This window comes from Limanda limanda, chromosome 4 (assembly GCF_963576545.1).
Source record: "Limanda limanda chromosome 4, fLimLim1.1, whole genome shotgun sequence".
In the NCBI taxonomy this organism is placed as follows: Eukaryota; Metazoa; Chordata; class Actinopteri; order Pleuronectiformes; family Pleuronectidae; genus Limanda; species Limanda limanda.
Window position 1 is genome coordinate 28,155,972 of NC_083639.1, and position 21,559 is coordinate 28,177,530.

The window sequence follows — 21,559 nt, forward strand, 5'->3', positions numbered from 1 at the left end:
AGGGAATATCAGTCCCAGAATTACTGACACTGCCATAATTGGAGATTAACTGAAATAATCTGGTAACATGTCCATTAATCTAAAAAAGGAACCCTCTCCCACAGACAAATCAAGTGAACTGAGATTAAATCTGTAGTCGATCATTCATTTATTCCCTGTTGGTCTGATTTGTAGTTTTATTTCAGCTTATTAATACTGAGAAAGAACTACAACACAGACACATCACACACGATGCTCGAAGCAACATTTCTCTTAAAAAACCCCCATTTTAAATAGTTTTTAATCAACGCTAACATGATAAAGTGTTTATGACCTAAAGTTATAGTATTTACGATGTATTACGTAATATTTTTACATATTTTAAGACTTTTCAAAGATACATTTTTGATTTTTCAATTTGTAAGACGGTGGGAAACCCCGAAAAGACCTTGATTACAAAAATCATGTGACAAACGAAGCAAATAAGATGTTAATGTTCATTTCATGACTTGGTTTGTGAATTGTTAAAATCTCTTTTCAGAAATCTGATGGTTTCAAGCGATCATTTACCTCAAGAGTTATTCGCCATGTCTGAACAAATTGATGCTCCGACTTTTACTTTACCGCTGTGAAGAAACTGTTTTGTAACATCTAGCCTTACCAGCAAAATTTTTTTTGTTCTGCACGAATTTTAAATTCATTAAAATGGGGGAAGGAGAAGGATTTAACGTCTTTAACTATCAAGAAGTTGTTTGACGGATGAAATAAATCCTAAATTCTTAATAACCTCAGAAAGGTGTGTATGCATGTGTAGTAAAACTCAGGAGTCACCCAGTTCCCAACACCAGTTTGAGTCAGTTAATCTCCAGCTCATCTTCTGATTAATCCCGAACACGCAGCAGCTGAGAATGAACATTTGCATAAAAACGATTTGAAACCCGAATCCGAGATCTTCTCGTTTCTCCGCTGAATATTTGCATGAAACCAAACTGTCGCAGGAAAAATCCCCCAAAGCTTTAAAAAATAAAAACACCTCAGAAGTGTTTTGTTCTTCCAGCTCTTTAAATCTTCTGCAATCACCACGAATCCTCAGGAAACTCAAGAGTCAAGAGAGACACATGCGTCATTAAAATCCTCCTGGTGATAATGAACAGAACAGGGCGGATTCAGAACTGATAAAACCTTTATTTCACTTTAAATTGTCTTTTACATTTTTGTCCTGTTTATAACATGTAAGGTGAAACTAGAGTTGGAATTTTTTTTAAAAGACATACACAAATCTAGTATTACGTCAATAACCAGGGCGGGGGGGAGGGGAGGGGGGGGGAGGTGTCGAGGGTTTTTTCTTTTTTGTCGTTTTCTTATTTTTAAATCGGCGTCCTTAAGCTAAAGTCTAAATTTTCACAACCACGTGCGCGCTAAGCAATAAAACCGTCACAGAAGCAAACTTTTTTTTTTGTTGGTTTTTTTTTGGGGAGGAGGGGGGGGGGTGGGTGTTGTTTTTTTTTTAAAATTTTTATTTTAAGCAGAATACTGGTCAGTAAAAACAAAAAAGATTTGAGATACCAGATATACAGACAGGCTCGGTGCCACATTCACTACTGCATGGGATCATTTTTTTCCTTATAAAGCGAAGAATAACTTCCTGTTCGTTCAGCTATCGAGAAAAAGAGCGGCAGGGGGAGGAGTTATCGTTTTTTTTTTTTTTTTCTTTGACTTTTAAATCTCAGTGCATGAAAACATTTGTGTCCCCAGCGAAAGAAAAGAAACATTGAGACATGACTTTTCTACACCTACAGAGTGGAATGTGGAGATGGTTAATGACAAGGTTATTGTGACACTGATTGTTTCACTATTTGAGTTTCCGATCGACTGACACCTGCCAACTCTTCTCCGGGTCTTGTGTTGGATTCGGTTTCCTCCGAACAAGTGCTGCCGGCAGGACGCGGACGTTTCAACGAGATCAACCACGTGCGTGATTTTCATTTGCAGATGATACAGTTGTTTATATTTGTTGTTATAAACTAGGAGCTGCTGAGGGTTTCCTCTTTTCTACGAGAGAATCCGAAGGACGCCTTCAAACCGACACACGCGATTTTGACAAACTCCAGCCTGAAAAAACGTAACAAAAAAAAAAAACGTGATCCCACTACAGGTTCCCACTTCCACAAACAGATGATTGGTTGATCGGCTGCCAGCAGATTTGGCTTCTTCAACGCACGTTCCTGTTGTGGACTTGAACTGGACACCGAGACTCGCCGCTTCCTCGAGTTCTTATCAAATTAAAAACCAGCTGCTCAATGAACCTTGAGATCAACTGGTTTTTGAAACCAATCAGCTAATCCTCACACGTTGGAACCGAGGCAGCAGCGAGGTTACGTGTCACCAACTCCCCACTCGATGCGTGTGGTAGATTTATATGGTGATACATGGAAGCATGCATTCTTATTGGCAGATCACACCGTTCAACAGCGAGTGGAAATATTCTGGACGTGTAGAACTGACGTGAAATCAGAGGGAGATGAGAGAGTACCAAAAAAAAAAAATACGATCTGCTCAATATCAACAGTATCTGACTGAAACGGCTTCAAGGTTTCTTTACAAGCAGGTGTCAACGAACAATATCGACAGAACCGTTCTGTTTTTCTAAAAAGACAGATTTACAGTTAAGCTCTAAAAATGTTTTACAATTTTACAGTTTTCAAAATAACAGAACAAAGGGTTTGATTTGTCCAACACACACAAACGCACACACACATAAAAAGAGAAACAAAAGCAACCGCAGGGGGAAATGAACGTGTTTAAGGAACTAACTTCAGGGACGGACAGACGTTCAACAGCACCTGGACAGGAGGCGGATCCCAGGAAGCAGGCAGGTCCCATTTGTTTTGAACAACGTCTAAAATCTTCTCGTACATTGAAATGGAATGTTTTTAAATTTAATCATTTTCCGAATCTTTTTCCGTGTATTTTTTTTTTTTTAGCTCCAAACTGGAAACATGCAGAGTGTCTTGGAACAAAACCCCGGTCCCGGTTAGAGAGGAAATTAAAAGTGAAAAACAGCGAGTGTTCGGTTACACAGCAGGTGGAACACGTTGGTTTTTAGGTTTGTCAGTGTCACAATACAGCCTTGTGTAGGAGGACCCTTCTGTATAAACCTCAGCAGAATGGCACTGCTGATCAGACACCCCCCCCCCGATCAATCCCAGCTCAATATCAAATTTGACCGTTAAATCTGGTGGAGGAAAAACTAAGCATCACAGTGTTTGTTGAAAATAAACGGACAGTTTAATAACCTTTTTTTTCGTTTTCGTAATGTGGAATAAAACCGGCCGTTAAGCCAGTACACTAAGAATAGCCAAAAAGAAAAAGGGATGGACAACTATATAAATGCATTAACTCGCTAGAGAGGGGAGGGGAGGGGAGGGAGGGAGGGTGAGAGAACATACCAAGGTGTTAGGAAGGAGGGAAGAGGAGCGAGGAAGAGTGGAAGGAATGGAGGAGGAATCAAAATGGGGCTTCGTGGACTTTAGAAACATTAATTGAATTTGTGGTTGTGGATAAAAACCCTCCCTGCGTGCTATAGGACGAGCCGCCTGCTGGCCGGCCTTGGAGTGCCATGGTGAGGGGGGGGGGGAGAGAGAGGCTGGAGGGAGGGAGGAGGGATGAAGGATCTCGGGGGGTGACGGGGAAGCTTCTGTCGTTTTTCAACCCCCCCCCTCCTTTGCTTTTATCTTTAATTTGATCCGTGAAGGTCAGGTACTATTCATGCTGTTGGTTATACAGAAGGGAAGTCGGGAGGCTTGGACGAGTGGGACGAGGGAATGAATGGGCTGTTTATGTGTACGAAGAGAGGAAGAAGAGAAGAAAGAGGAAGAGAGATAAAAGGAAGAGGAAGAGAGTGGGGATGGGTTAACAGTGAAGTGCGCTCTAGTTCTCTCCGTCGCCGGTCTCGCCCTCGTCTCCCTGGTTTTCCGATGTCCACAGCTGCAGAGGGAGGGGGGGAAGAGAGAGAGAGAGAGATTGATCAGTCATTCTGTCGCAGAGGTGACGGCTCATTAAATCTGTTACGTTTCATTTACTCTTCATTTCATAAGCGTTAGAGGAACACCAGCCAGTGAATTCATAGTCATCGCATCTTGTTTTATTTCGATCCACATACGTCTCTGCTGACGAAGACACTCGCTACAGCACAACTATTCAATTCATCCACTGCAGCAAAACAGTTCTGTTATTAAGTCATGAAAATAATCCTGTACAGTCTGATTTGTTTGTCGTGTAAATACAGTCGAGCTACGGCAGCTTTTCAAAAAGAAAAGAAATGAGATTAATATGTTGAGTAGAAAAGCTGTAACTTATTTATTATTTTTCACTAATCTGTCTGTCATATATAATTTGTGATGTTGTCAAGGAATGTTTGTGTTTCTCTTCAATAAAGTTCTAAAAAAAAAAAAAAAAAAAGCTGTAAAAGTTTTTGTATTCAAATAGTTGTAGTAGTAGTAGTAGAAGTAGAAGTAGTAGAAGTAGTAGTAGAAGTAATAGAAGTAGTAGTAGTAGTAGAAGAAGAAGTAGTAGTAGAAGTAGTAGTAGTAGTAGTAGAAGTAGTAGAAGAAGTAGTAGAAGTAGTAGTAGTAGAATTAGAAGTAGTAGTAGTAGAAGTAGTAGAAGTAGTAGTAGTAGTAGTAGTAGTAGAAGTAGTACTAGAAGTAGTAGTAGAAGTAGTAGTAGAAGTAGAAGTAGTACAAGTAGTAGTAGTAGAAGTAGTAGAAGTAGTAGAAGTAGAAGTAGTAGAAGTAGTAGAAGTAGTAGTAGAAGTAGTAGAAGTAGTAGTAGAAGTAGAAGTAGTAGTAGTAGAAGTAGTAGTAGTAGTAGAAGTAGTAGTAGAAGTAGTAGTAGTAGAAGTAGAAGTAGTAGAAGTAGTAGTAGAAGTAGTAGAAGTAGTAGAAGTAGTAGTAGTAGTAGAAGTAGTAGTAGTAGAAGTAGTAGTAGTACTAGTAGTAGTAGAAGTAGTAGTAGTAGAAGTAGAAGTAGTAGAAGTAGTAGTAGAAGTAGTAGAAGTAGTAGAAGTAGTAGTAGTAGTAGAAGTAGTAGTAGTAGAAGTAGTAGTAGTACTAGTAGTAGTAGAAGTAGTAGTAGTAGTAGTAGTAGTAGTATCAGTAATGACTAAGGATTTTTTTAAACTGGGTGTGGAACCTGCTTCAGCTCCGTCAACCAAAAGATAAAGATGACAAATATTGAACTTGTCTGAACTACTGGACGTTTCTGTGGCTGCTGAGAAAACCTAACGTTCACTGAACAGTGTTTCCTGCTAAACACGTCCGGTCCTGTCAGTCGGGTGCATGTGTTTGAGTCATCACTAGTAACGGGTTATATTTATACCACAGCCTGACCACCATGGAGGTTTGAGGCCGATGCTGAACATCAGGAAGTGAAACTGTAATATCCATACACGTTCTCTGGGTAATGATTCTTAAGACTTTGTTGAGTCGATGAATAAAGAAAGAACAAACACAAGCTGAGGTGACAGTACTCACAGTGAGGTTGTCCCTTAGTAGCTGCATGATCAGCGTGCTGTCTTTGTACGAGTCCTCGTTCAAGGTGTCGAGCTCGGCGATCGCCTCGTCGAAAGCCTGCGGGAGGAGAGTGTCACTGAATCTGTCAGAAAATGGATTTACACCGAAGACACGATGACTCTGCAGAAACCTTGGCATCGACAACTGGGACGTTTTAAAATCTCAGTCGTTCAGCGGCCGACCGTGTTGGGAATACGTCCGTCAGACGCCTGAGGACTTTGGGTGTGTCACAAGCCGGAGCTCAGCAGCAGGCAGGACATACACGACTCCATCTTGATGCTAACTGGTGGAGTGATCTGCAGAGTGGTCACCAGCCCGTCTGATAAACCGTGGCGTGCACCCACCTGCTTGGCCAGAGCGCAGGCCTGCTCGGGAGAGTTGAGGATTTCATAGTAGAAGACGGAGAAGTTGAGGGCCAGGCCGAGCCGGATGGGGTGCGTCGGCTGCATGTCCTTCTTGCTGATGTCGAAGGCGTTCTGGTAGGCCTGCTGAGAGTTCTCGACCGTATCTGCACCAACACAAGGAACCAGTGGTCACGCATTGACTCCACACGTCCTGCATTTCACCTCTACCACTGGTGATGGCTGCTACAGGTTGTCATGTCAGCAGGAGACAATTTAACATGAACATTATATATAAAAGGAGGCAATAAAAACGGTAAATCTTCCGTTTAACTGGGGTCAAGCTCCTGAGTCAACATCACTGGGTCCAACTGGTCGTTAACGTGAGTCTCTGCACTGCAGCTCAACTTCAACCAAGTATCCTCAATGATTGTTAAATACAGTCACTTTATATACTTGCTCCTGATTTGCTAATACTCCACTTCTTACCCTGACAACCTGAAAGTGAAAGAACAGTGAGGACATCGTGTCTCTGAGTGACACTCACCCTTCTTTGAGTCCCCAGAGGCCACCTCGGACAGGTATCTGAAGTAGTCTCCTTTCATTTTGAGGTAGAACACCTTGCTCTCTGCCTGAGTTGCGTTGGCTATGAGGAATTTGTCGAGCAGATTCTGAAACAGAGAGAGGAGAAGAAGGGCTTGTAAGCATTGTGTCCTGAGGACGTTGAAGGACAACTAGATTACAGATGGTTTCACTAATCCTTGTATCTGCACTGCAGCCTTTCGTGAAATGAAACACCATCAACTGGAGAGGTTGAATCCAGCTGCTGTGATCACACATCGAATTCTCCTGAATTTCTATGGACTTTATAAAATATGGAGGATTTGCAGTGTCCAGTGTCTAAAAGGTAACTCATGAATCACATGAATCAAGAACAGGAGGAACCTTCTGTTTACCCCGACAGAGTATAATCATTTATTTGATCTATTTTATGATTAATTGTGTTAAATGGCTGACCGAGGTTTTAATATTGAATTTAACACTGTGTATTATTTTAGCTGTATAGTCTAAGAGGCCATGGAAGAACCTCGGGGATCTGACAGGTAGAAAAGTGGGGAGAAAGGGAATCAAAAGAGGTGGAAATACAAATATGCCACGTCTTTTCCTTGAAGCAGATTTCAGGAAGTAGCGAACGTTCTTCCAAGTTCATAAATGTGTGGACTACAGTCAAGGGACAACCGAGTGGATGACCAGTTAACAAATAGAAGTAATTTGTCACGTCGCTATGGGTTACCCTCAGGGAAGAACTGGTGTAAGGGAGTCCAGTCATTTGATATCGCTTGTGCCTTAGAAGATATTTTTGGAAACGGTTTGCAGAAATGGAGACTGCACAGAGCAGGACGAGGAACAGGAGGAGGCAGCGAGAGGAGAGGGAGGGAGGCAGCGAGAGGAGAGGGGGGGAGCAGCGAGTGGGAGACATGGTGGCAGCTCCTCAGTCGACTGCTAAAAGGCAAACAAATGGAATAGCAGGGACTTTTTTTTTTTTTTTTTTAGAGCAGTAAGAGGCAATGAAGCAGCAGCGTGCCAGCGAGCGTGAGGAGAGAAATTACATCAATTTGATTCTCATGATTCTGATTTTTACTATTAGATGACTTCCGACAGTCTTGGCTCAAGCTCGGCTTCATGTAATTCGTATTGTTTTAGCCGTGGAAATTAAACTAAGAATCTATCGTCAATACATATTTGACAAACTGAGGTGAAACTGTTGGCTTGCTGTTGGGTACATCCTCCCAATTCAATGTAAGGCATTGGTGCCCGTTCCATTTGAGCATGAAGATTCATATTTTCGTATAACTGCAACATTTAGGACCATCTTTCTCTGTGATATGTGCCAGCTGACTTCAGATATCCTGAAACATGTCTGGAACCAGCCACGGCAGAGCTCCAGCTCAGCAGTAAAATGGGACGAATCCAAAATTCTTCTTTTGCCGAGTGAGAGGCGGGAGGACAAGATCCTTCCAGGATGAGGTTGAATTTATCAATACATCTCAAGAAGGAACTGGCACAAAACTATTTAAACCTTTTGCTGAATCTATGTTACATGTTTGCCTACAAGTGTATGGTATAATAATGTTGAAACAAAGTTAACTGTATGTGGATATGAAAGAAAAGAGTATGAATAGTTATATACCCTCATTGTACTGAGTCACCTGATCAAAGTGTCCTTCTATATTTGTTCATAGCAGAAGGAAACGAGTGCAGTTTGCTGATGGGGGGGGGTGTCAGCATCTCACAGCACGTGTTCTTATTCCGTCTGCTGATGTACTCATCTGATCGTTTAAGGGAAGCTTCACCCAGAACATGTGATCAGGCCGACTTTCCCCCAGAGCATCTCCTCACTGAGACCAGCTTTGTTCCAGTGGTTACATTCAGATCCTTCAGCCACTGAGAGGTCTGTGTTAATCTGCTGACTCCCGTCAGACTTCAGGCCCGGGTTTGTCATGTAGAAATCTGAATGTAAACCAGACTGAAATCCCCACGATAGAGTTTACGACCGAGTCATCAGTTCGTTCTGCTCATAAAACTTGGCTGATGATAAAGCACCAGTTGACCCGTTGACCTTGACAACGTTAATTCTTTGTTTCCAAACACTAATGTCGACAGCTTTAATCACAACTTGGTGTGAAGACAAATTTCATTTCAATTATTTAGATTAAAGGCTTCGAAATGATTTTTTTACTTTTGTGTAATTCAAATTAAGCAAAGTCTACACGTGACCTAGGCTTAGTCTTTTAAAGAAAGTTGATTTACTCAAAACAAAAGAAAAAACCTAACTGAAAACAGTGGGAACCAGTAAGAGGTATTTCCACACCGTTAATGACGTGGTCATCACGTTGTATTTGACGTCTGGTGCCATGACATGTTGGCTTATTCTGTAGTGTTTTGCAAAAATGGAAATACTATTTGTTTTGAGATCCTAGCCGACTCAACTTTAACTTGAGACCAACTAGGATGTTCCCACACCCAAATTGAAGAGTTCTCATCTATCCATACCATCAAACATGCTTCTATACTGACCTGTCCTCATTCCTTCAACGATTGCAGTGGCCAACACAGCATGACAAAGTAGGCAGCCTGAAGAATGCAGCTGCTAATACGCTCAGCAACAGAGTCGTGTGCTGGACTTAGCTTCCAACTGACCAGTTCATTATCTAAATGTGACAACTATTGGTAAATAATCGTGGTTTATTCATACGTTTCCCATTGCTTATTTAAAAGCCAATATACCTTTTTTGATTAAATGTGGAATAATATAATACACTATCTGATCAAAATTGTCTTTTCTTTTTATGCATTTCTTTCCATGAACACCAGCGGTTTAAGGTAAACTAGTAACTCTCCTGCGACCTTGTCTGCCATTTGTTTTTGTTCAAGGTCACAAACAGGTTCTCCGTCCTGTGATGCTTTCCAGTCGGCACCTTCCTACTGCTCTAAGTACCGCATGTCTCCACCAGTCCTTCCCTCACTTCAGTTCTACCGCACCACATCACTGCAGAGGATTCCAGTTTGACCTTGACGATATTATTAGAAGTCAGCTCAGGCGCTCAAAATCAGAGTCTGCTTTGACCTTGAGCAATTTCTGTTCTAACCTACTCAGGACCTGAGAATGTAGAGGGTTGTTCATGAGGCCTGAATCATATTCAAGGCCAAATGTGTTTTAAAACTGCAAATAGAGAAAGAGTCTGGCTTCAGGTCAGATTACGGTCAGGCAGAGTAACAGAGCTCTGCTTCTGCTCTCAGCTCGAGAGACTGACCACGAACAACATGTGTTCTTCTTAAAGATGCACAAGAGAAGTGAAGGAAAGTGCTTCAACTGTCAGCAGCAGTGGACGCTGTGCACTTACCTGTGTGAAGCATAGGCAACAAATTCTCATGCTGGATCAATAAAGAAATGTCCAAATCATCAGTTAAGATAAGGGATTGCCGAGCATTGCATTTATAGTCGTCTACATTAAAAGATGTTGAGGGCTTTTTTGGCAAGTTTTTCCCTGTGTTTCCCCTAAGAACTAATTCAATCCATCATCTGGCCACAAGGAGGGTTGAGTATCTCTTGACTCTGATTCTTCCAATAAACAACTGCTAGTTGTTATATATACACATATTTGTCCTATATTTTATGATCACATTCTATCCCAAATACCAACAAATGAAACCCTCATGCAGAGGTAAAGGGGATTAAACATTCTTCAATCGTGTCTGCAGCAACATGCCCACAACAATACATCCCCTTTATTTCTTTTACTTTTAATGCAAAGCTATTTTCAGTGTGAACACCTGCTCAGGCCTCAGGTGACGAAGCCACTACAAAAACAGTCATAAAAGGGTAATAAAAGGTTTTCATGTTCAAATTCTCAATTCTTGGGTTTTTGTATCTAAACACACACACACACACACACACACAACCCAGCAACTCCTCCCTACACACACACACTGTGGAGGGTTTCTCAGGACTTGATGCAGTGCAGCCTTTTTTTCCTTCTGCAAAGAGTAAATAAAAACGTGAAGCCGAGATGCTGAAGTGTGTGAGCAAGGCGAAAAAAAACTGGGAAGAAAATGAAAGCTTTGTTTGACGACTGAACAGCTGCCAGCAACATTATCACCGTCTCCACGAGTGACATCATGTGACCGCTGTTCTTCCCTCAGCCGAGAGGGATCCTCCACTCTCTCCTCCTCCTCCACTGCTCCCTCTTGACACTCAACCCTCCTCCTCCTCCCTCTTCACCCACCCATCACCCGCCCTCCACCATCCCACTCCTTACCAGCACGTCGTGGCAGATTTCTTGGAGTTCTAACTCGATCTTCTCGCGGTAATCACGGGCCATGACCTGTTTCTTCTCGTTCCCCTCCGTCTTCTGCTCGATGCTGGAGATGACGCGCCAGGATGAACGACGGGCCCCCACCTGGAAAAAAACACACAACCAGGAAACCATCAACCCAAGACGAAGAAACATCTTATTTGCCCTGGAGGATAAACAGCAGAACCAATACTGAATATGACGTAATTATGATTAAAAATAAATATTCAGCGTTTATTTCACTAGTCCTGCACAGGACTGTTTCCTTAACCCTTCTCCTGTCTTGACTGTTCAGTTGTGTGACCAGTCCACCCACTCAAACAGGGTTCTTTTATACAGGTGGTAGAAGATTATATAATATCACAATATCCCGGAATAAAATGAACAGCTGCTGCCTCAAGGCAATTCCTAAAAATGAATTATATAAATAAACTTGCATAAGCTAATAACTCCAGGTCTGTTTGTCTGTGGTTTGAATATCTCGAGGACCGTTTATCTTATCTCCACATTTGTCACGTGTATAGTTCAAGGTTCATGGAAGGTAAGTGTCGAACTAGGTGCAATTTGAACACAAGATAAAATTCAATTTAGAAAAGCGTCAGTGAACGAGCTCTCTGTAACAGCGATAACATTAAGACGAGCTTCACTGAACTTTGAATAAACAGGTGAACAACTCTTTGCGCTGACTGTTGAATCTCCATCATTGAAGCACACTGTCTGGGTTTGGGTGTTATTCTGGTGTGGTATCATGCAGCGTCTTCCCAGTCTTCCCAGTCTGAGCTTTGGTTTTTGGCCGGTTGTAGCTCATCCTCTGCAGCAGATGGGATCAGGTCAAAGCACATCTTGTGGGTGGATGTCTTGTCTATTATTGTTTTATTGTTAAGCATTTAATTAATCCTCTTATTTGTTGACCTCAGTAAACTTGTTCTCTGAATGTTTCCTTTTTTATGGCCGTGACGCACTTTGCAATCTGGTTTTTGGAAAGTGGGCCACACAGGTTTCCTTCTAGCTCACCTGCTGGAGCGTGTCCCAAAAACTAAAGTTTGACTCTTCCGAGAGTGGCCAAAGGGTCAAGTCCAAACCTTCGCTACACGTCTTCTCTACTTCCTCTACTTTTGGGCCTTGAAGAAGCATAGCATCGAAAGTGATGCAATGGGAGGGTGAGACATCAGTAGCATCACTGACTATCTTAAGGAGCAACGTGATCTGTGTAACTCTGTGGTTCTGGTCATCAGTCACCATGTACCATGAGGAGATCCCATCTGCCTGTTGCAGTGCGGAATGCAGCACGTTTCAGAATTTGAATTCCACTGATGTCTTGATGGATTGCTTGAGGAATTTCTTTAAGCTGTTCTGCGTGTTTGGAATATTTGACCCTTCCTTTGCATTGGTCAGCAGGTCATACAGATCTGATTCCTTGGCCAATACGTCGGGCGCCATGTACACTTGCCGGGATGACGTTCAAGGACGTGTGCAATACAAGACATTCAGAGTTTCCTGACGTTCTCTCCATCTTCAGAAGAACACCCTCGTAACAAGACCCCAGTTGTTGTTTGTGTAATAGATGGTGCAGATAGGACAGCAGGGGCTTCCAGCAGACGTATCTTGTGTTTTAAACAAGATGAACTATCAACTAAAGTCTTGGCGCCTTTATGAAATCAAATCCAAATCCATTTTGCCGCCGGCAGCGTTGGAACATGTGACTGTGCATGAAGATCTGCTGTCAGATTATGAGAGACAAGTGCAGCTTACGTGCACGTTCTTATGTCCCGTCTCCAAACACAGCGAGCGAGTGACTCACTCTTCTCCTTGTTGGGTTACAGGTCATATTAAAACATGCAACACCAGGAGGACAGACTGCTACTTAATGCTAGCCAGCTTAAATAAAAAAAAAGAGGAAACCTTGATGACTGACAGAGCCGCAGTTCTGGAAAACCTGAGGCTGATCTTACATAATTTGTGCTTCAAAGTTAGACTATGAAATCGTCATGGATAATAAAAACAGGAAAATAGTTTAAGACCATTAAGAGAACGCCTCCTCATTATAAGAGGAGCTAACGTTTTTACTGTCACATTAAATTATATAAATATCCAACAGCAGGGGAGCAGAGGGCCGTAATTGCACTAATACTGAGGAGTATAACTCTTCCTTTCAAAATTAAACTTTAATGAATGTTGGGCCAAGACGAGATAAACTGTGAAGCTGAGTCCAGCGTTGCAGCCCTGGACATCAACTCTTATTTCCTCAGGCTCCCACAGTTAATGTTGAAACATCACAGGTGTGAAATCATTTCCTCGAAATGCACCACAGGTGTTGTGTTGTGGGTGTGACAGGGTATAGGGGCACAATGTTGGGCAATTAAACACACACTCACACACAGTTGAATCACAATAGAAATTCAGTGGGCTGTGTGTGAAGCGCAAATTGGGAGTTAAGTACCGCAGTTATGTTTTTATATCTTTGACAGCTTTCACACTTGTTTTATAGGCAAAATATAATTGACAAACACTTGCCCCTAAAATGGGTCTGGTTCTAGTTTTGACTAAGTGACATGAACTTGATTCTGAATTAAGTCTCTTCACTTCATCCGGAGCCTGTTAAACAAACTCCAGTCATTTCAAGTCTTTACTGAAGTTGGTTGTCAAGTCGTCTGGGACTCGACCTTGTGAGGGATTGTGTTCGCAGGGATTAAAGCAAAAAAAAAAATCATCTGACTGAAAAAAAAAAAAAATCGGCACTCACTTTGGGTCGTGGCTGCTTACCGCCTCGATATTTGAACTTCACGTGGTCCAGTATCACTTACTAGTTTAAAGCTAGGGCATAAAACCAATATTTTTTTGCAAGACTTCACCATTCGTGTTAATGGGCTATAAATGACAAAACGTCTGCACAAGTTGTCAGAGCAAGCATTTATTTCCACAATGCTTTCAAGAACAATTATATGCCAACGCATGGATTTTTTTTTTAAATGCCGCGTCAACTTATCCATTCAAACATGAGAAAGACGCAAGGCATGGTTCACAAACAAAAGGTTAAAAAAAAAATCACAGCTGATTGGTGAAGTTATTGCAAATCATATCAGTGTTACAGCCCCCCCCCCTATTTTTTTTTCTCTTCGGATCTGCATCGATCTCATTTTTAAGGCCGATTTATAGTCGTTTTTTACGCACGCACGCACGCAGCTTCTACGGACTCGTTTTGGTTTATAGTTCCCCTACAGTGGCGCGTGTTGCCATGCAGTTCACCGCCAGTCCACTAGGCGGAGTAATGTTTTTTGTTGAAGTCGGCTCTTCTTCGTGTGTGGCACACGTTTATTGACATCGCCACGGCGGCTCCTCAGAGCCTTTTTCTGGCGGACAAATCCGCCGGTCAGTGACGGGTTCTACTAGTGTTCATAGTTTCGGATCTTTTCTGCCAAGTGCTCTTCCAGTTTGGTCTATATTCGTTCTTCTAAATCTTCCGTGGTTTCCGCAGTTTCCGGGTATGAAACCGGAAATGCGACTCCGGAAGGCCGATTTATACTCGGCTTTTTACGCCTTATGCGAGCGGAGTTGACGGAAATCCGTCATAGCGACGGAAAACTTTAATCCATGTGTTCGTCATTAATTCACTTTGGGTTCTTGCCGCCTGTAAAGATTGTTTTGCTTCGTGACATCCAACTGAAAATAAATCGAGGTCTGTGGGAAACTGAGGTTTGTGTTATTTTGATGTGAACCTAAAGAGTTCCTACAACTCCCCTCATCTTTATGACGACTTAATTATGCGTTAGCTTTGTCTTACTCCAAAGAATCCTTCCACTGGTTTTTCATTAGCCGACTATAGTTGCACCCTGACAGATTTGTGGTGGTGGATGTGGTGGGTGGGGGTTTGAGCCATTTAAAAGATTCCTTACAACGTTCTTGTAGGCGACGGAGAGCAGGTTGCGCTCCTCGTTGCTGAGCTCCAGGCCCTGCTCCGTCACGGCCTTCATGGCAGCCGCCATGTCGTCGTAGCGCTCGGCCTGCTCTGCCAGCTTGGCTTTCTGCACCAGGTCGTTCTTATCCATCTTTTAGGCTGGAAGGGAAAAGGAACAGGGGAGAGGAAGAGTTAACATCTACCAGCTGGGACGGGCAGAAAAACAAAAAACAAGAGATTTGGAAAGAGTCGAGAGCAGCGATGACGATGGTTAGAATACACGTGAGAAACGTTGAAGTGTGAGATCCGTGTGCCCATTTGATAGGTGCAGCATGCTCAAGAAAGGGAAATACACGACAAGAAAGGACAGCCAACCCCGTGAGATAGATACCGTGTCATTCCGGAGAGGCTGAAACATGCAGCACTGGTTTGGCAGAAGCTAAATGAACTGAATTGATCCTAATAGAACATTATAAAAACAGCAATGATACGACAGTGCTTCACAAAATGTCAAAAATCTTTTTTGCGTCCAGTGAAATGGCTGCTCCCAGTTATTTCATCCCCCGGGGCTCCCTGCTCTCCAGATGAATCTGTAGGTCTAAGTAGGCCACAGCCTCATCTACATCTCTTCCTTATCTACACATCACTCTGTAAAGCCTCCACAAAGCACTCCGACCGGTTCAAAGCATCAACATTTATACATTCAATTCATGTGAATAACGTGTACTTATCTTATTTCTATATTTAAACAGCTGCTGAATGAGTTTCCCTACTGTAACGCTTAAAGTAAAATGTGTCTAAACCAGCTTCACCGTTAGAAGGTTTCCGTTCTGGGTGTGTTAGCAAGTCACCCTTCCACCAGAGAATCCCAAACATCACCATGTTCATCAATTTGAAGCTTACCTGACCCCCGACCGCCATGTGGGAGCAGACTGATGATTCCCTACATGACCAAAAGAGGTGTAAGCTATGAGGAATACAACAGAACAGTGTCACCATGTCATAGACTCGTGTGGTCGAGTCAAAGATTCTAAATGTCATTTGCAGGGAATGTTATTTCAGATTTCAGTGCCGTCACTTTTATATTCGTAATTTGCCGAGGATTTACAGATCAGACGATCACGACACTAAACCATCTGAGTAGAAGGTCGTGGAGATGTTGCGATACCGCAGATGGCAACGCAAGGAACAAAAATAAAGCAGTTTGTCGACTTCGTAACTTAAAACTGTCTTATTCTTCGACGACAGATCTGTGAGCTCTTTTGAAAAAAGATGACAGCCCTATTAGATTTAACTCAAAAGTGTTTGATCGAACGCGGCCTCCAGTCAGAGGGTTAATCCAGTCAGTTATTTAACAGTGAGTTTCCACCGACACTGAGGTTGGCGCTAATACAACAACCATTAAAGTGGTCGACAGAAAATCAATGAGGAAACCAAGTCAGGAATAAGGAGGACTGTAAAAAACAGTGTACAGCAAATATCTATCAATTACTGAGACATGAAAAATATTGATCAGTTAGTCATCGATTCCAAAGGAGGTGTCGATACAGACATCCCTCCTGGGCTTTTTACTGTACTGTTTCACAGGACAAAAAAATATATCACATTGCTTTTTCCCCCTCTTGATCTTGATTCTTCTTTCTGAACATGTTTCACCTCAGGCCTTCAGCTCCTGATGAGACTGAGATCAACCATGACCAGTCGCAGTGGATTCAGCCTTTTGTTTGTGCTCTTCCAATTTAGCTGGAAAACAAATCTCTAATTTTTAACTGGAGGAATTCTGCGGTGTGACCCTGATGTTCATGTGTTCACTTTCACGAGCAGCATCACGGCAGCAAGACATGAGTAACAGCGTAGGGCTGCAACTTTATTTATGATTTAATAACAGGAGACACATTTCTACATTAATACATTGATCTAATAAAACAGAAAAGAAGCAAAAAAAAGGCCCTTCGCAATTTCATGGACCCTGAGGTGAAAATATATTTAATCGCACCGACAGTCCAAAAAAAACCCCCCAATTGTTCAGTTCGCAAGGATAAGGAAAATCAAATTGCAGATTTTCATATTCGTAAAGGTGGAACCATCAAATGCTTAACGTTAGTTGATCGGATCATTTTCAAATGAATGACTCAGCATTGTAGCTCCGGTGCGGTGTTTAACTTGCTCACAGAGAATCTCCACTTTTCACCATTCGTTCCATTTCATTCTGATCCGTTTGAAACGTTGCTCTGTGTTCTCCTGCAGACTCTGAAGCAGTTCTCACGCAGTCGCTTCCAACAGAGAGCTTCCTCTGCTACAGCCCCCGTCACCAAGTGTGTACAGCGTCCTCTGCCTTTAAATCCATCTGCATCGTTACTGCAGCCCGTTTCGCCTCCGACCACTACTCGTATTTTTAAACCAAGCTTTCAACTGGGAGATTTACAGCTGTGCCATGTTTCTTAATGATTGATCTTTGTGCTCTTTAAAAGGATATCCGAGGCCTGGGAGAATTCCCCGTGTTCCTGCTCAGGCTGATTCTTTTCAATAACCTGATCCCTGTTCTAATATGAAATATCTCCATCATCATGTCTAATGCTGTGTTTGGATACAGGTGGGCCTAATTGTGGGGGATTGGTTCTTGTAGTCATCATCAAGGCGTCTATGGCAACTAATACTTTATTATCATTCAATAAGACATACGAAGGTTGAAGCTCATGATCTCTTCCATTAGATTTAAGTATCATATAACTGCAGATTTAAGAAATGAGACCCTTTCGTCTTTTCAGCTGGTTAGGGTTAGTGAGCTGCTGATAATCATTGATTACTTGATGATCGGTCCAAGCCCAACCTGCCGTCACACGGGGGTTGGCTAAATTAAAATGTACTAAATCGTGATCTAAACTAATGCGAAAAATTTGTATGCGTCATATTGATTTTATCTACTCATTTGTCAAACCTTGATTCTACAAGCAAGCGATCTTTATTAAACTTCTACTTCCCAAGCAACTGAAATGTATTCTCACAATTACAATAGTAATTCATTATTAGAAAAGAAATGGTGAAAAATATCCAAGGAGGGGGGATTAATAAAAACAGCTCTACTTTCTGTACCATTTTTATACATCTGCATCCTTCAAATCTCATCACTTACATTTATACGTTATTTCATAATACCGATTATAGCTATTAGAATTTCCCTGATAGGACTATATAGGTTTTTTCTGGTAAATAAAATCTTGTGTTTTAAGTGGTTGAACTAAAAGAAACATGTTTTGAGGAAAAAAATCAGTCGATACAAATAAATATTTGATGTTTACTTCCTAACAAATGCCCATAAGAAAAACAATGCAGAATGATATCACCATCATTATTATTATTACATGTCCCCTTGAATTAAAAAGCATTTTCTAAGGTATGATAACTATTGACTTGAAGACTGTTCTGTTTATGAAGAATCTGTGTGAAGAAGCAGCAGCAACAACAACTGATTAAAAAAGATGCTTGGGGACAGAATCAAAAGCTTAGTAATTCACAAAGTTGAATTCTCCTGCCCCTCTTGTGCACGCTTTACGGTCAGGCCTCTCAACTGGGAGCACTGGCACGGCACATTCCCAAGGCTGATTGAAGGGCTGAATCCGAAAATCAATTATCTGCTGATATTGAGTGCAGTTCCATTAGTTTACACAAATAAGGAAATGGTGAGGCCATTAGTGTTTGTGACCATTGTGAATTCAGAAAGCCACATCCTCCGTTATCAGGAAGCTCATTGAGAAGAAACCTGAGATCACTCAAATTCACCAGGGTTGTGGTTGCCATGGCGACATTATGATGGTTTGGCATACCTCAATTGCGGAAAATCGCCAATACCACATGTTCACTTTGGATTGTTTGAGGGAATGAATTTAGCAGCAATCATGAATAGTACAACATCATGTGATTTCGATTTTCAATAATTAGTCAAATAGACGATAACGTCATACTTGAAAATCCCAATTCAAAATCTTTATTTAATACTTGAGGCAACATGTCAAGGAAAAAAATGCGATTTTACAAGTTACTTTGACTTATTGTTCATCTTGTTTAAGATTTTAAATTATTATTCGGTATTAACTTAACGTATTATTGCTTCTACTACTATTGTTAATATCTTAATTAGTAAATGTATTATATAGCAGGGGAATAAGTTATAATACATATATTTTGATTTTTGGAAATTAAGAAGGTATCACCTTTGAGGTATTTTCTTGATCAGACTATATAATTGCAACCATTTCAATAAGCGCCTGACTATTTCTGTTCTTTATTTGGTGATTTTATCCCCCAGTAGAACCGTTCTATCACAAATCAGCTTAAATATGAGTAAAGATACTAGTGCCAGAAATGTACAATGTGGGGCAGGTGCTTCGATCCAAAGCAACCTGCAGTAAAATACATTAAAGCCACAAAGATGCAAGAAATGCACAATTAAACAATTAACTAAGTGCATGTTCGGTGCTATGGGTGTGCAGTACTTTTGCTTTTTACCTTTTAAGGATAAATATTGAGGGCTAATGCTTAAAATCAACAAACAGTCAAGACACTGATTTATATTGAACGGAAACACCAAAGAATGACTGAATTTAGAGATCCTGGTAAATGTGGATGGGCTAGACAACAGATTTCTGTTATTTCATATTGTGAATTCATCTATTGGTCGTTTCGAGTTCATTACACACATTTCTACATGGAAATATGATTTTTAGGAATAGAATCCCCTTTGCTTTGGGCCCTGGCTGGGTTCCCTCAGGTGAGTCTGCAGCAGTAAAGCCTCTTACAGGCAGATAGATGAAGTCTATAGAGATAGAAGCACAGAGACGGATCTATAGAGTGGATTCAGAGGCTGAATCGTGATGTCTACACGTGGCATCGTGTCATTTCCACTAACGCGTAATGTCGAACCTGTCTCATGTTAGCATCCTCGCGTTAGCATGTAGCATCGAGCCCAACGCCATCGCGGTTCCGGCCGCATTAGTGAACCCGGGTTAGGTGACCCGCACATCGGCTAAACATCGATCCACCCCGGCCTCGATCCCCCCGGAACGCGAGCCTGAAACCCCGCAGCGACGCGGGGCTGGTGCGGTGTCGCTGCGGGGAAAAGACGACCGGGCTCATGCGCAGCGAATAAAACAAAGATGGACCGCGGCGTCTTCCACCGCGGAGACGAGGGGGCGACGAGCGGCTTAATAACGAGCCGTCTCCGGTGAGGCTTCTCCCGCTGCCCCGCCGAGCAGCCGTCCTCCCCCCCGAAGGCCCGAGGAGACCCGGGGAGGAGACCCGAGCCCCGGGTCTCCTCCTCGGGTCTCCTCGGGCCTGCGAGCAGCGACGCCCTCCTGTCGCATTCCCCTGCGGGATTTTAAAATGGAGAGTTAGATTAGCGCCAGCTAGCTTAGCATGCTACACGAACGTCACCGCACGGCCGCTGGCTCCATCGGGTTAGCTTAGCATCGGGCTGGCTAGCTTAGCGGCTAACGGGAGCTAGCGGGAGCTGACCCAGATCGGGGGGGGGGACGGGCGATGCAATGCGCTACGAGCCGAAAGGGCCGGGGAGTAAAACACATAAATTTAAAAAAACTGACTGATATGAACCGACGCGATTATTAAACCTGGAGCCGGATCAGCGGGCAGGCTCCCGGGCACCAGGGAGGGGGAGCGGGGAGGGTGTGAGCTAACAGGTCGCCTCGCTCCGCCATGACGGAGCCGTCGAGGCGGTAGGTGGGGCCGCTAGAGGCAGGTCCCGTTATGGCCCCCGGCGCATGGCTGCTGGAAGTCCGTTATGCGCAGGGAGGAGGCACCTGCACCGGGGAGACGGCTCGGCTGCACCGGGGGAGACGACCCGGCCGCTCGGCCACGGCCCGGGGCTCGGCCGCTGCTAAGCTGTCAAACGGCCCGGCTCGGGTCCGCTGCTGCCCCGCACCCAGCACGGGCACCACCGGGCCCGGCACGCAGCGGAGCGCCGGGCCTCCGCGGGCGGAGAGCGGCCCTCCGCGGTGCACTCGCCCGCAGACCGAGCGCGGAGCACCGGGCGGGGGTTATTATTTCGTGGGGTTTGTTTCTCCGCCATCGAGGCGCAGGGCTCGGCCTTGAGTCCTCGCACCAGCCCGCTGCCACAATGGGCACCTTCCGCCGCGGAGGCAGGGAACGAGGCCCCCGCCGCGGCCGCTGCTCCTGCCCGGGGGAACCCTCCCGCGGCCGGGGGAACAGACATGAACCGAGTGTCGTGGAGGGGACTCACATTTGGAGCTCGGAGCCGATCGAAGTCTCTGGAAGATGCGAGTGTATCAAGCCGTCCTCCGCTCGCTGCTCAGGGTCTTCAGGGCACTACCACTTCCGCCTGCTCTGACACTTCCGCTTCCTCCGAGCCGCACCCCTCCCCCCGCCGGTATCCATGGCGACCGTGCCAGGGGGTTTCCTAAGCATCTTGCGAGGGGCTTTGACGTCAGGAGGGCCATGGCAACCGCGGCAGGATGACGTGCGCCGGTCTCCGTGGCAACTGTCTCCATGAGTTCACCCTCGTGTCAGCTGACTGTGATTTTATTTCTTCACAAGGTTCTGACTTTAAAACGAATCATCCGTCAACTGCGCATGTTTCATCCGAGCAACACATTATAAATGATTCAAAATATGATTGTAATATAATAATTGATTATAGTGAACAGTGAAATATCATATCTTTCACTTAAAGCCTATGATGAGATAAAATACGATTTGCAGCGTTGCAGCAGCAGAGGACCGTGAAAAGAACAATAAATAAACACCTTGAATAGAAATATTAATTTAAAGAGGTTATGTATAAAGGTCTTCCATGTTTTAATTGCACCCAAATATTCATTTTTTAACATTTCTTTATAATATTTGTTATTTAAGCAGGGCTGCAAATTAAGAGCAGAAGGCTGT

The 21,559-nt window shown here is 43.3% G+C and overlaps 1 protein-coding gene across 1 annotated transcript; it reads right to left on the minus strand.

Moving 5' to 3' along the window:
* Nucleotides 1–1,144: 1,144 nt before the first annotated feature.
* Nucleotides 1,145–21,016, minus strand: ywhaba (tyrosine 3-monooxygenase/tryptophan 5-monooxygenase activation protein, beta polypeptide a). The gene is made up of 7 exons (XM_061069010.1): nucleotides 20,898–21,016; nucleotides 14,643–14,803; nucleotides 10,714–10,854; nucleotides 6,441–6,564; nucleotides 5,897–6,060; nucleotides 5,514–5,609; nucleotides 1,145–3,966 (listed from the first exon to the last, which is right to left on the minus strand). Exons 2-7 carry the CDS (start codon nucleotides 14,793–14,795, stop codon nucleotides 3,910–3,912), a joined length of 735 nt encoding a protein of 244 aa, XP_060924993.1. The 5' UTR covers nucleotides 14,796–14,803; nucleotides 20,898–21,016; the 3' UTR covers nucleotides 1,145–3,909.
* Between the last annotated feature and the right edge of the window lie 543 nt (nucleotides 21,017–21,559).